The sequence below is a fragment of the Thunnus thynnus genome, chromosome 21, assembly GCF_963924715.1.
Source record: "Thunnus thynnus chromosome 21, fThuThy2.1, whole genome shotgun sequence".
Classification (NCBI taxonomy): domain Eukaryota; kingdom Metazoa; phylum Chordata; class Actinopteri; order Scombriformes; family Scombridae; genus Thunnus; species Thunnus thynnus.
Window position 1 is genome coordinate 9645586 of NC_089537.1, and position 14099 is coordinate 9659684.

General features: G+C 40.4%; 1 protein-coding gene across 3 annotated transcripts; it reads left to right on the top strand.

Annotated features, from left to right (window-relative positions):
* Positions 1-1654: 1654 nt before the first annotated feature.
* Positions 1655-13873, top strand: LOC137172887 (uro-adherence factor A-like). Of its 3 annotated transcripts, none has more exons than XM_067577472.1 (10): positions 1655-1728; positions 2346-9090; positions 9180-9282; positions 9702-9777; positions 9859-9967; positions 10153-10284; positions 11141-11230; positions 11764-11907; positions 12004-12188; positions 12298-13873. In XM_067577472.1, exons 2-10 carry the CDS (start codon positions 2347-2349, stop codon positions 12464-12466), a joined length of 7752 nt encoding a protein of 2583 aa, XP_067433573.1. In that variant the 5' UTR covers positions 1655-1728; position 2346; the 3' UTR covers positions 12467-13873. The 3 variants fall into 3 exon arrangements, with proteins under 3 accessions (XP_067433573.1, XP_067433575.1, XP_067433574.1); XM_067577474.1 differs by having other exon boundaries at positions 9862-9967; XM_067577473.1 differs by lacking the exon at positions 1655-1728 and adding an exon at positions 1796-2087.
* The last annotated feature ends 226 nt before the right edge of the window (positions 13874-14099 follow it).

Consider the following 14099-nt stretch of genomic DNA (forward strand, 5'->3'; position numbering starts at 1 on the left):
TTCAATATTTATTCCAGCACTCCTCACACTCTTAAACACCTTTGCTCTACAAAAACCTTTATTTTATCTCTATATTGACATTGTATGTTGTTGTCAATTTGTTGTTTCTATATGTATGTTTTTTTAAATTTTTTTTCACTTACTTGTTTGTACATAATAGTGACACGTTTATGTTTAATTATCTTTGTTTGACTTTGTTCTTGTTTTGGCTGTATGTCCTTGTGTTATTGTCCTGAACATTGTTGTGTGTAAGTACACTGAGAGCCTCTAGAAACCGGAGTAAAATTCATTGTATGTGTAAACATACTTGGCCAATAAACCTGATTCTGAAATGTAAATGTCTAATATTGCTATTCTCTATACATACATATTATATACAATATTTGCCTTTTGCCTGTATTTTGAACTTAAAAACAACCTTTCCACAAACTGCAGATGAACATTTGGCTCAGCCTGGAAATACATCACAACTATATCAGTCAGTTTAATCTATTATGTGCGTATTGTTTGTCCCTGACAAGTAAATAAAGTTAAAATCCTCAAATCTACAACCTAGATATTTTTTATAGAACATCATGAACATGCAGACATTCAGCATTTAAATCGAAATGTGCATTCTTGTATTGTTTTGCAAAACATAATTATATGTCAAGTAAATAAAATATAAGATAAAATAAAATAAATTATAAGTGATAGTAATATTTAACACTCATAATATCTTACATCATAATCAAATAATATTCAAATACAATAAGTAAACAATAATAACAATGAAGGACAACATAAAGTCAATCAGGGGACACAGAAAATGATTCTTCATAATACATCAGTGTGTGCACACTTTTCTTGTTTGTCATAAGTTAAAAAAAACTACAACTTTGTTTTTACTTCTTTATTGACATAAAAACCAGTTACAATTTCCTCCTCCACTAAACAATCATATGCAGCAAATCATATATTGATCTTCTGTTTTACAGAAGAAAAGTAAAAAAACAAAAACAGATAAACTGAGCTAGGGGGAGTTACAGTTCATAAAAAGATTTTAAACAAAAAACAAACATTCATAGTTTTTACAGCCTTTGGATTAGAGGAAAATTGAATTGAACCAATGTGCTGTTTGACCTCCTTTGTGAAAACAATTGGAATATGTGTATATATGTGTATGTTTCCAAAATAATATAAAATGTTCATCAATGGCCGTTGATAAAGGCACATTATTCTCAAAGAGTCTCACAAAAGGGCCAAAATAAGTGAACAGCAGTCTCAAGGGAGCTACAACAAAACGTACAACTTCAATCAATATGTTTTTCAGAATTTAAAAAAATATATATCTTAGCTAAGTAAAATCTATGTATATGTTAGAAGGAAGCTTCCTTTATTTTTGTTTTTTTTAGTTTATGTGTGGGCCTTATCTTTTTTCCCACCCGCATTCTGAGAAGACCCGCCCTCCTCTGCCTCTGATTGGCTAGTACTTGTTAACTTCTTTGTTTAGATTGGTTAGATTTAGGCATGAGCCGTGAGATGGTTGGGTTAGGGAAAGAATATCAGCGTCAGAACCAATCAGAGGCAGAGTAGGGCGGGTCTTCGCAGAATGCGGGTGGGAAAAAAATAACGCTGAGTGTGGCCTGGAGGGCTCCTACGTCATATCCGCCGTTTTCCTCCGGAAGTACAGTTAATTTTTATTCACAGGAAAAAAAAACAGCTGTTGTTGAAAAAGAAAACATCAAAGTGAGTTTCATTGACGAATATCTTGCCTTTTTTCTTCTCGCCGAAACTTATATCGTTAGGACTACTGTGTAAAGCCTGACGTTTGTCTGTCCGGCCGTTGTTTTCGCTCATTTGTTGCGAGTTGGCTGCTGCTAGCGTTAGCTCCCATCTCAGCTAGCTAACTGACCATTTCTGACTGTCTGCACAAACTCCTACTGTCAACAATCTCCGGTGAAGTCCGACGAGCAATAAGATATTCGATAATGATAATGATTGAAGCGATTAAATCTAATCCGTACATTGTGTGGCTACAGTTTAACAGTGATTTATCAGTGTTTACGTCCAGTGTTAGCCAGCCTTGTTGCTTTTAGGAAAACCAGGTTAGTACTGTTGAAGCTTTTGGAAAAAGGATTATAGTCAGTACTTTTATAGTACTTATCTTGAATTTACTTATTGGATATGGATTTATGTTTTTTTGAATGCATGTTGTCAGTTCAGGAGAACTTAAACACGTTTTCTTAGTAAATCAAAGAGGAGAAACTGCAGATAAGAGCCAGTTTTATTAATTAATTTAATGAAGTTGCATGTGTTCTGTTGTCCAGCCTAATATCATTTCATTATGTCCAATGTTTTGACAGAATGCCAGCCTCAAAGAGAGGATCATCCCCTCATGATTCTCAGCCCAAGATGAGGAAGTTGGACGAGGACGGAGAGGCTCTGCATTCTAAAACAGCATCAGCTGCCAACAATAAGTCCCTTAAAACAGGAAATATGCAAGATACGACAGCAGCCCCTCGGACCAAGAAGAAACTGTCTGCTTCAGCAGAAGGGGGAAACAAACCAGCCAAGTCATCCATACACAGTTCCCCTCCAAAGGATTCCAGCAAAACCATTTCAGATCCACCTGTCAAAAAAGCCAAGCTCCTGAAAGCCACAAGTGCCTCCTGCGGAGAAGCTCCCTCACAGAAAGCTCTCTCCAAAGCTTCCCTTAAGCGGACAGCCTCCACAGAGTCCGATGAGGATTTAAGTAGTGATGGTAGTAAGACTGACCTCTTTAGAGAGAGGGATGACGGAGACAAGGCCCGCTGCATTAGAAAATATTCAAACCGAGTCCGAGCTAAGCGCAAGGCTGAAGAGTCACCTTCTGACCCACAAGAGACGAGCCAAGAGTTATCACCCTCACCCAGCGACCCTGTACAGATGGACCATAATTATGGTAGATTCTCAGATTTACTAGGCATTCAAAACATGGATGAAGCTATTCAGAACGAGAACAAACAATCTCCAGAGCCTAACACTGAAATACAGAGACAAGAAAATTCAGATAACGTTACAAAGACAGAGTCAAAGGAAGCTTTAGTCTCTGAAACAGGGAGCACGGAAGCTAGCATCAAATTAGAATGTGCAGCTGAAGAAAGTAAACATAAGGAATTCAAAAATTTAGAAAGCCAAAAACTTATAGATAAGGAAACACTGGCATCATCTAGACCGGTATTAGACTCTTTCACTGGGGCAGAGTGCAGTATAGAAGTAAATGAAAACAAGAAAGATGTTGCAGAGTCCATCAAAAGCCAAAAGGGTTTAGATAATGAAACACTACCATCATCAGCGGAAACAATATGTTCTAGTAGTGGAGAGGTGAATCAGTGCTATGAAGTGCGTGAAGACCAGACAGACGAAAAAGCAGACTGTGATTGCACACCAGGAAGTCTGACATATCAGAGCAGTGAAACTGAAACAAGAGAGACCACAGTTTCTGGCTCTGGGCTGGCTATAAAATGTAAAACTGAGGAAAGTCAGCATGAAATAAAGGGAGAGATCGAAGCAGCCAGTGTCTGTGATGTAGGTGTATATCAAGGGCTGTCAAACGAAACAAACTCCACACCAAGTCATAACCCAGAGAGTCAGACAGACCTCAGTGTCAAAATTCAAGTAACATTCAAGAAGGAATCAAAATCTGACCAAGTGCCAGACACAATTACCAATTCATGTGATGGTGTGAACAAAATAGTTAGAAAGTCAGAAGAACAGCTGGAGGAAAGTGAAAGAAAAGGAGCTGAATTCCTGTCTGCTCAGTCTGCTGCCAGTCCTGGATCTTTGGTTGAAGTGCAATTGAGCCATGGCACTCAAGAGGTGATAGCCAAGACAAATGAAAGCTGTACTGAAATGTCGACACCCACCAGCCAAAAATTTAATGACACTACAGTAATTCCTGCTGAGGTTAAAAAAGGTGTGAAGGTTTCAAGTTCTACAAGTATGGGAAAAGAAGAGACGAACTTTGAATATGCCACAGCACATACGCAGGCTTCAGCGACAACAGAGGAGATTTCAAATCCTGCCTCTTCACTGGAAATACAAAGACAGAAGAATCAAGTGGTCAGTGAACCTACCACAGACTTATCAAGAGAATTTCATGAAGATCACGTGGTTGAAAATTCTAAAATTAAGGAAAATGAAGACAACATGAACTTTAAGTGTGCTAGTGTACCTGAGAGTCAAATCAAAATGGAAATGCAAACTACACTGACATCAGAGATTTCTAATCGAGCCCCAGCAGTGGAAGTACAAGTGGTTGGAAATGCTGAAAATAAAGAAAAAGAAGACAAGGGAAACTTTAAATGTGCTACTGGATCTGAGATTCAAAATGAAATGGAAATTCAGACTATCATGGCATCAAAGATGGAAGTACAAAGCCAGGGGAGCCCAGAAGTGAGTGAACCCACCTCAGTCTTATCTGATAAAGTACAAAAAGATTCAGTGACTGCGCGATGTAAGCGCAGCGAAGATGAAGACAGGATTCCTCCTGAAAGTGTCGCTGCTCCTGAGAAGCAAATAAAAGTAGACATGCAGACTACAAGAGAGGAGATTTCTAACATAGGGCCTACAGTGGAAACACAAAGTCAGAATATCCAGGAAGTCAGTGAACATACCACAGATGTATGTACTGAATTTCATGAGGATCAGAAGGTTGACAGTTCTACAATTACAGAAAATGAAAACAACTTTGAATCTGTGACTGCACCGGAGAGTCAAATCGAAATTGACATGCAGGCCTCACAGACGTCAGAGACTTCTAATCCAGCCCCGTCAGAGGAAATACGAAGTCAGGAAAGCCAAATAGAAGTGGACATGCAGACAAGAACAGGGGAGATTTCTATCTTGGCACCGACAGTTGAAATGCAAAGCCAGCAGAACCAGGAAGTCAGTGAACACAACACGGACATACCACTTGAGGTTCATGAAGATCTTATGCCTGAAAAATCTCAAAATATGGAAAAGATGAACTCTGAATATGTGTCTGTACCACAGAATCAAATCACTTTGGAAATGCACACTACATCAACACCAGAGATTTCTAATCTGCTCCCTATAGTGGAAATACAAAGTCAGAAAATAGGTTCAGAGGTTGCAATTGAAAATTCTCAAAATATAGAAAAAGAAGACAAGGTGAACGATGAATGTCCAACTGCACCAGAGAATCAGATCAAATCAGAAATACAGACTACATCAACACCAGCGTTTGCTAACCTGGCCCATACAGTGGAAATACAAAGTCAGGAGAGCCAAGAACTCACTGAACCTGCAGCAGACTTATCTGAAGTTCAAGAGGGTCTAATTATTCCCTCAAGTGAGAATAATGACAACAAGGTTACCACACGATGTGTGAGTGCCACAGAGAGTCAAATAGAAACAACAGCAGAGAAGATTTCTGATTCTACATCTACAGTGAACATGCAAAGCCAGAAAGTTCAGGAGGTCAGTGAATCCATCACAGACGCTGAAGTTGAAAAAGGCTTAATCATGGCTTCTACTGAGAGTAAGGAAAGGAAGGAAGATATCACTGCTACTGTAAATCAAATAGAAATGGATATGCAAACAACAGCAACACCAGAGGACATTTCTAATCCAGCATCTACAGCGGAAATACAAATCCAGGGAAGCCAGGAGGTCAGTGAACTCACGACAGACATGGAAACTCAAAACGAGCAAATGAGTTGTGAGAGGAAGGAGGATGAAGACAAAGAATGTGTTGATGTTCCACAGGTTCAAATAAATATGGAGACTACTGCAACGCCAGAGGAGACAGTAGGACAACAGAACCATGAGACGGAGGAAGTCAATGAACACACTATGGCCTTGTCAAATGAAATTCAGAAACCTCTTCTTATGGTTAGTTCAGAAAATAAAGAAGATGAAAATAAGCCAGAGACAGACCCTGGTGCTGTCGATCTCCAAGAGGATATGGACATAAGAATTGGATCAATAGAAAGGGTAGGTTCTGCCTTAGAAGAGGAAACAGGGGGGCGAGTGATTAATGAGGTCAAAGAAGAAGCTTCAATCGTTTCCACAGATTCATCTGTGAAAACGGTCAGTAATATTGAAGGACAAAGAGAAGGAACTGGAAGCAATGAAGTAGTAGTTTTTGTTTGTGGCCAACCAGATGATGTTGATATTGTAATTCAAGACGCAGAAGAGCAGAGTAAGACGGTTAATCAGTCAGGGGTTGAGCTTCATGAAAACCAGATAGTGTATGAGCCTATTAGTAGTCCAGAAAGTAATGAAGATGGGGAGGTTTGTACAGCATTGGAGAAACATGATGGTGTGTCATTACTGGACATTCAGAGCACAGAGACCCAGCAGGTAAAGGAAGCCACATCTGCTAATGAAGAAAACAGAGGAACTGGTAATCTACGACTGGAAACGGTTAAAGAAGAAATGTGTGTCTCAGGCAGCCAAGCAGTGATTGAAATGGAGGTCCAAACCATCTGTGTACCAGAGCGTTCTGTCTCTGCACAGTTGGAGCAGAGTAGCGCCACTGTGGATGTGAAACAGGTCGCAGTGATCAGCTCTAGCGATGATATCAGCACGCCAGTTGGCCGGTCAGAAGGTGCAACGGAAAAAAGTGAAAGGAATGGGTTTCCAGGAAGCGTCAACGCCACAGAGTGTTCCGAACAGCTGCAAGAGGAGACTGGACGTCGGGAGGTTGCAGATGTCACGGTGACAACAACTACAGCCATTGCTGCAGTTGAGATACCAGATAGTACGTCTGAGGAGTACGTGATCTTAGAACCAGTCCCGGAGAGTGAAATCCCCTTTGATATCGTCACTCAAGCTGCAGCCGAATCGGGTTTGTCAGACTCTCTTTCAGAGCAGGTGAATCCAGACAGTGCATTGGTGGGTGATGTGGAAAATCAAAGGGTTTTGAATGGTTCCCAACAAAGCTTCCGCCCTGAGGCAGAAGTGCAGCAGTGTCAAACAACTGATGAGGTCAAAGATGCTACAGTGACCAATTCAGGTGGGGATGAGAACACCAGGATCGGGACAGAATCTTCAACTGCGCTGCCTTTAGAAGAAAGTGTTCAAGTTTTTCATAATTCTGACGATTACCAGCAACTGTCATCTGATATGATGGATGTTAATACCACAGACATGGACATGGCACACTCTCACGCTCAAGGCACGAATGAAGACTGTAATGATCTGGTGACAGAGAATGTTGAGGGTAACTTGGATCTGCATCAAGTGCAAATTCTGGAGGATATAGAGATTGGTCGTGAGATTGTAGTGGCAGAGGAAGAGAATGACGAAGATAGCGACACTATAATAATAGAAAAACCCCAGGAAACAACTGAAGCAGCCCCTCTTAAAAAGCCAGAGGAAAAGGTTAATGAGAAAAATAAAGATGACGCTCATGGGACCCACTTAAAGCAAAACAACACAGCTGACAAGATTGAAGATGATAAAAAGGGACAGGAGGAAGAAAAACCCAAGAAACAAGAAATGAATACGCAGGCAAGAACCAAAGCCCGTCTGGCAGCCTTAGCTGAACAAAAGGCCGCAGCTTCTAAGAGAACAGCAAACAGACAGCAGCTGAACCTCTTAGCCCTGTGTCAGGAAATCGCAGAGGACATTGCCACAGACAGCATGCTGCTAAAGAGGATAGAGGAAGAAAAACAAGCAGCAGCAGTGGCAGCCAAAGGTGAAGCCAGCAAGAAGGAAAGCCCACCTGTTACCACACAGGAAGTAGAAACTGTTGATGTTCCCACTCCTGCCGGACCAGAAGGGTGCTCTGCTTCAGTGACATCAGTGACACCTGACGAAGAGGCACCAGCAGCCCAGCCCTCGACAGCTGATTCACCCGAAGCCAAGCGTACAGCAGAGCCTCAAAAGAGGCGTTTCTTCATCACACAGGTTTCAGTGCCCCTCAAGGTCCATGAGAAAAAGAAGCTGACTCGATATCAAAGACTGAGACAGGTTGAACTGCAGAGAGAGAAAATGTCGTGGGCACGTGTGAAGAAACTGAAGTCTGACCAAGCAAATCAGATGTTTTCAGACATGGATTGGCAGCCGCCGCTGTTTGCACCCTCTCCAGTTTCAGTGAGTCCTGTGACAACAGATCCTCCACCTGTAGCCAGTCCATCTAAAACACCTCTCCCAAGTCCCACCTCCAGTAGCAAACCTGCAACACCCAAGCCCGAGGCTCCCAAAGTTGAGACTCCTAAGGCTGAAGTCAGTAAAACTGAACCCCCTAAAACAGAAACTCCCAAAACTGAACCTAGCAAAACTGAAACCTCTAAAACTGGACCTCCTAAAGCTGAAACCCCTAAAACTACAAGGCAAAGTAAGGCTCAGACTCCTAAAGCAACCCCTCCTCCGGGTCCCTCCCCAAAAGTTACCAGATCATCAGCCAGGAGGAGCCTCCCAGCAGTACCCCCTCCCATGCCCAACGGACTTAATGCTCAGAAGACGAAGCCTGAAGTCGAGTATAAGCCATACAGACCAAGGCCCAAGTATTCCCCTGATGATTTTGAACTAGATGATGACCCATTACCAGTAGCTCCAACAAAGCCCTCTCCACAGTCTAGGCCTACACGACCCAACCCTCAGTCAAAACCCACAGCTCAGTCTAAACCCATGCTTCCCTCAAAATCCACAGTTTCATCACAGCTTGCCAACCAGGCAAAACTCAAAGCTCAGACCACCCCTGCTGGACAGATCTCAGGTCAGTCAAAGCTCACTGTTCCAACCACCGCTCAGTCAAAGCCTGCCAATCCACAATCAAAGCTTGCCATCGCAGCAACGCCCCAGTCAAAGGCCTCAGCTGCAGCTTCATCAAAACCAGCTCCTTTAGCAAAACCTCATCTGAAGTCTCCTGTTTTAACAACACCTCAGTCCAAAGCTGCTTCAGCTCCAGGTCAGTACAAACCTGCTGCTTCTGCTTCACCCCAGTTAAGGACTGCTGCTGGTGCAGCTCAGTTAAAGCAGTCAACTCCAACAGCAGCTCAGCCTGCCGGTTCAACCACATCTGAGAAAAAGCCTGCTGTTTCTTCAATACCTCAGAAAACCCCAAATCCCCCATCATCAGAAGAAAGAAGATGCAAGGTAACTCAAAGCTAAATCCCTTAGTGTGTGTCACCAAAAGCATTGCTGAATACAGATGGTACTTATCCCCTCTCTCTTCTTCTACCCAGGATACAGCCGGTTTACTTTCATCAGCTCCTACATCTTCCCTTCCCTCTAAAGAAAGCTTGAATGTGTCTGATGGCACACAGCAGTGTAAAGAAAAGCCTGCAGGTATGTATTTATTTGACTTTACTGAGATGTATTTACTTTTGTAGTCACATTACTAAATGTGGGACAAATTCAGTCCTCAGGATATATTTTAGCGTTTATTCTCATCTCTTAAGCTTTTGTTAATATTTGTTTTGTTAAATTGGAGAAAAACAACCGCGCACTATGTCTGAAAAACACTTTGTAACATAAATTTAGATAATAATTGTCAAGATGACTTCATTTAATATTTTCTCTTGATAAATCTAAATTGTTTGACCGTTGTGTCACAGTAGTTACATGACAGCACAATTAAAGCTGAAAAAAGATAGTTGTTAAATTACAAATACTTGTTTCTGACATTAAGTTTTTTTTTCAGCACCTTCACCTTTCTGCTTGTACAAGATTTTCTCAGTGTATAAGAATCTTATTTTTTCTTACAGTCACTGGTGTTGATCCCTCTCCAGGGACAGAAACAGTCAAGACAGCTGAGAAGACATCAGAAAAGCCTTGTCAAGAGTGAGAAGTTTCTCTTATTTGACATGTTTTGCCTTGTAGCAATAGAAACCTGTTGTAATCCGATGTGTGTTTGTATCACAGCAGAGCAGCGAATCCGCAAGATGGTGGGACTCCTCTCTCTGATGCGTGTCTGCAAAAAGAAGTCAAGAAACTAAGGGAGGCTGACAAAGATGGCACTCAAACTATTATTGTAAGTAAATCAGTTAATTTACTTCCTCAATTTAAATTCAGGTCTCCTCTGCATCTCAGACAATCACCCTATCATCCGGTTTTGGAGCATCTGCCTGTTAGTATACACAGTGGTAGCAAGTAATACTGTATTAGAAGTATGTATTTATATATGAGGATGATCTGCTGTTTTGCTTTGTCTCACAGGATGCAGGACAGAAGCATTTTGGAGCAGTGGCCTGCAGTGTGTGTGGGATGCTCTACTCTGCTGCCAACCCTGAAGATGAATCTCAACATTTACTCTTCCACAACCAGTTCATCAGCGCTGTCAAATACGTGGTGAGAGGAGGTTTCCTTAAATTGCATGACTGTTATTCGTCTCACAGTATTGACTCATCGGGGCAATGCAGCAGCGTCTCCATTCATTTATTCTGAACATACTGATCATTCACACAAAGCATGTAATGTGTAGTTTATTTGAGCTTTATGGTGCTTAGTGAGCGTTCAGTTTAGTACATTTGAACATCAGCTTGGATATATAATAACTATCTATGAACTGACCGAGAGTGTCTGAAAATGTATATTTAGAGTAAGAAGGAATCATTTACAGGGAACAATCCTATGTGTGTGGCAAATAACTGAGATTTCTCCTCACTATCGGCTGTGTAGCACATTTTCTTACAGGTTTGTTCTCAGTTTCACACACCATTAGAAAAAGACATGGCAGGATGCCACAGTCTCTGTTTGTCTGAATCTGTCTGAATAGATCATTTTCTTGCCAAGTTTTGTGATTGCATATAGGGCCATAACTCAGTATTATGTAGCTTCTACTTAATTATGTTGAATACACCAATTCACTTGCAGAATTCAGTCATTTTATATAGAGCACCAGCCAAAACCTTTGATTGATACTGTAGATTGGATGAAGGCAGGACTGAAGAAATGATAATAAGAGCAAAACAAGTGTCAAATTTAATAACAATTGAACAGATTATATAAAACCATGTGAATGAAACACCGGTAGCTGAAAAAAGTAGCATTAAAGTGTATTAAATACATGTAGTATGGTCATTTAGAAACGTTGAAATGCAGGCAGTTACTGTACATAGAAATCAGAATCATGGGTGTGTCATCAGGGCAGGGAAAACGGGTTTTCCTTTGTAAATAAACACTTTTGACTGTTTGTTTTTTTCAGGGATGGAAAAAAGAGAGAATCTTGGGAGAATATCCAGACGGCAAGATCATTCTTGTCCTGCCAGATGATCCCAAATATGCCCTGAAAAAGGTACGATATGTTCACAGGGAATTAGCCTTTTAATCAAGGTATTACTAATGACAGAAAAATGTCTTTAATAGAAACGGTTAAACTATTTAAACAAGGGAATGAGTGCTTGCATTTTAGAGCCTAACAGAAAGAAATGAAATTGCGGTCTCCGTTGAGAAAAAGAGGAATGGTTAAACACAACATCATTGTTCTATGTTCCCAATATGCTTTATACAAACTTGTTTAGAGCCTTTTACTTGCAGATCGACACTGTCAGCAGTCAAATTGAAGCCAATAAAATGCAGAATCCCGAAATTAACTCACAAGATGATACTTTAATGATAAGTTTCCTACAGAAATGACAGTATCGTTATACAGTGTTGGTAATTCTGCACTATCAGCACATTCAAACTGTCTCATGTCCAATTGTCATAAGGTTTAACTGCCAGAATGAAGAACAGTTCAGGAGTTAAATATCTGAATACATGTCCCCCAGCTATATTGCAATATTTGTGGCCTCTTTCTTGACTATACAATAACTGGTTGTTCTTCAGGTTGAGGAGATTAGGGAGATGGTGGACAATGACCTCGGCTTCCAGCAGGTGGAGACCAAGTGTCCCTCTCAGACCAAAACCTTCCTCTTCATCTCCAACGACAAGAAAGTTGCTGGATGCCTCATAGCAGAGCACATTCAGGAGGTGAGATACGACCCACCGGTATCGTCTAATCAGTTTCTATTTTTTTTCACATAATACTGAGCCTCGTCCATCTATGTGTTTTATCGCTGCTCGCAGGGGTACAGGGTGATTGAGGAGCCCGTACCGGAGGGCTCAGAGGGAGAGAAGGTGATGTTTGAACGGCAGAGAGCTTGGTGCTGCTCCACCACGCCGGAGCCAGCCATCTGTGGCATCAGCCGCATCTGGGTCGTCAACATGATGAGACGTCAGGGCATCGCCTCGCGCCTGCTGGAGTGCCTCAGGTCAGTGTGTCTTCAGACACGCCAGGATTTGATATCGTGTCACCTAAAATTAAGTTAGACATAACAAACACTTTCTTTTTTGTTTTGTTTTGTTTTTTTTTCTGCACAGGAACAACTTCATATACGGTTCATACCTGAGCAAAGACGAGATCGCTTTCTCCGACCCCACTCCTGACGGGAAACTCTTTGCCACACATTACTTTGGCACTTCTCAGTTTTTGGTTTATAACTTTGTGAGTGGAACGCGCTCCTCCCAGCCCAAAACGGATGCAGTATGATAAGTCTTCAGGAAAGGTAACGATGGATTTAACTGACCACCGGGACCTGCCCTCACTAAACAGTGTCTGACACAGACTCTCTATTCGCATAACGATTAAAAAAAACAAAACAAAAAAAAACTGTAAATTTCTCCTTGGAGAGGACACACATGGGTTCAAATCTCAGGATGAAAACAACAAGCTGTTGTTGGAAAATATTGTTAATTCACCCTTTAATCCCTCCCTGCATAGTATTTTGCAAAAAAAACTAATATTTTCTTTATACCTTTTTAAGTAAACAATTTGGATTTATTAGAAGTATACATGCATGACCTGACAGCAATAGAAAACAAAGCGCATTTCATTGTTTTTTTTTTAATCTCTGAAAAGCATAAAATCAAGTTATTAGATTAAATAAAACGGTTATTTTCTAGTTTTGTCCCCATTCTGTAATATTTTTTTACCGACATGATGTAGTAAACTACGTGTACATGTGTACATTGAGGTTTTTTTTCATGTTCATCTCTTCACAGTGATGCTGTCATTGATAACGTTAAAGGTCACAACTGCACAATTTACATTGAGCGGTTCAGTCTTGACTCTCTTTTCCACGCCTGTCCCCTTGATTTCACTGTCTTGTTTTATTGTAACATTTGAATCACCTTTTAAAAAAAAAAAAAAAAAAAAAAGGTGATTTTAATCAGAGGGTCTCATTTCAACAAGCGTCACAACCTGATTGAAGAGATGTGGGTTAGAACTGTAGCTTGGGCATTACTTGTGTGCTCTAATGTTTTTAGATCACCTCGCCTGAAACGTTGCGTTTTCCAAGCTGAGCCATATACTGTACACCAGTTAGCAGGGCATTATAGCCTATACTGTATGAGAGATGTCTTTTAATTTCACCAAGGCTGTCTATTGCTTTGTTTGTGCCTGAATGAATAATGTGTGACTTAAAATGTTGATTTTATTTTTTCTAGCCGTATGTTCTGCTAAGCAGCATATGACTTTTTATTGAGTTAGTGTAGAGTGTCATCCTCCTATTTCTTAGTAACAACGAATTAAACTGTATATCAAATGATCATGTAGATTTATGCATACTATAACAAAATTTATAATAAGAGATGTGCAAGGTCTTAAGGCTCGTGTTAAATGGTATTAAAGTGATGGAACATATCATCCAGGTGTCAGCCTTTATCAGTGAAAACAGGACTTTTGGTTTTTTTTTTGCTCAATGATCAACATGAGGGGTTGAGATGAACCTCTGCCTGTCACCACACAGATTTACAGTATCATTGTAATACATCCCTTATTTTCTCTTAATTAAAAGCAGTTACTTTTAGAAAGACGTGTCGTGTAAGAAAAAGAAATTTGATTTATACGAAGCTGTTATGTAAATATTTATTTAAATAATAAACATTTTAAAACATGCCTGCTCTTTTTTTTTATTGATAGACTCATCAGGTGAGTGTGTGTGCTTTTTATTATTCCATAAAAGGTAAAATTTAGTACTGACCCTTCAGTCATACTTTGTTGTGTTGATCATCAGTGACACCTTGTGGCCAATGTGGTAAGAATTTGATATTTTAATTATTTTATCATTTCAGAATATGTCTTGCTAATGTCTTTATGAAATACAGTTACTGATCGTGCATCT

What these genes read in the sequence shown, in the direction of transcription:
- LOC137172887 (XM_067577472.1), top strand. Translation starts at nt 2,347, where the DNA reads ATGCCAGCCTCAAAGAGAGGATCATCCCCTCATGATTCTCAGCCCAAG. An exon ending in TCAGAAAAGCCTTGTCAAGA is followed by an intron (nt 9,778 to 9,858) that starts GTGAGAAGTTTC and finishes TTTGTATCACAG; the next exon opens with CAGAGCAGCGAATCCGCAAG. An exon ending in ATGGCACTCAAACTATTATT is followed by an intron (nt 9,968 to 10,152) that starts GTAAGTAAATCA and finishes TTTGTCTCACAG; the next exon opens with GATGCAGGACAGAAGCATTT.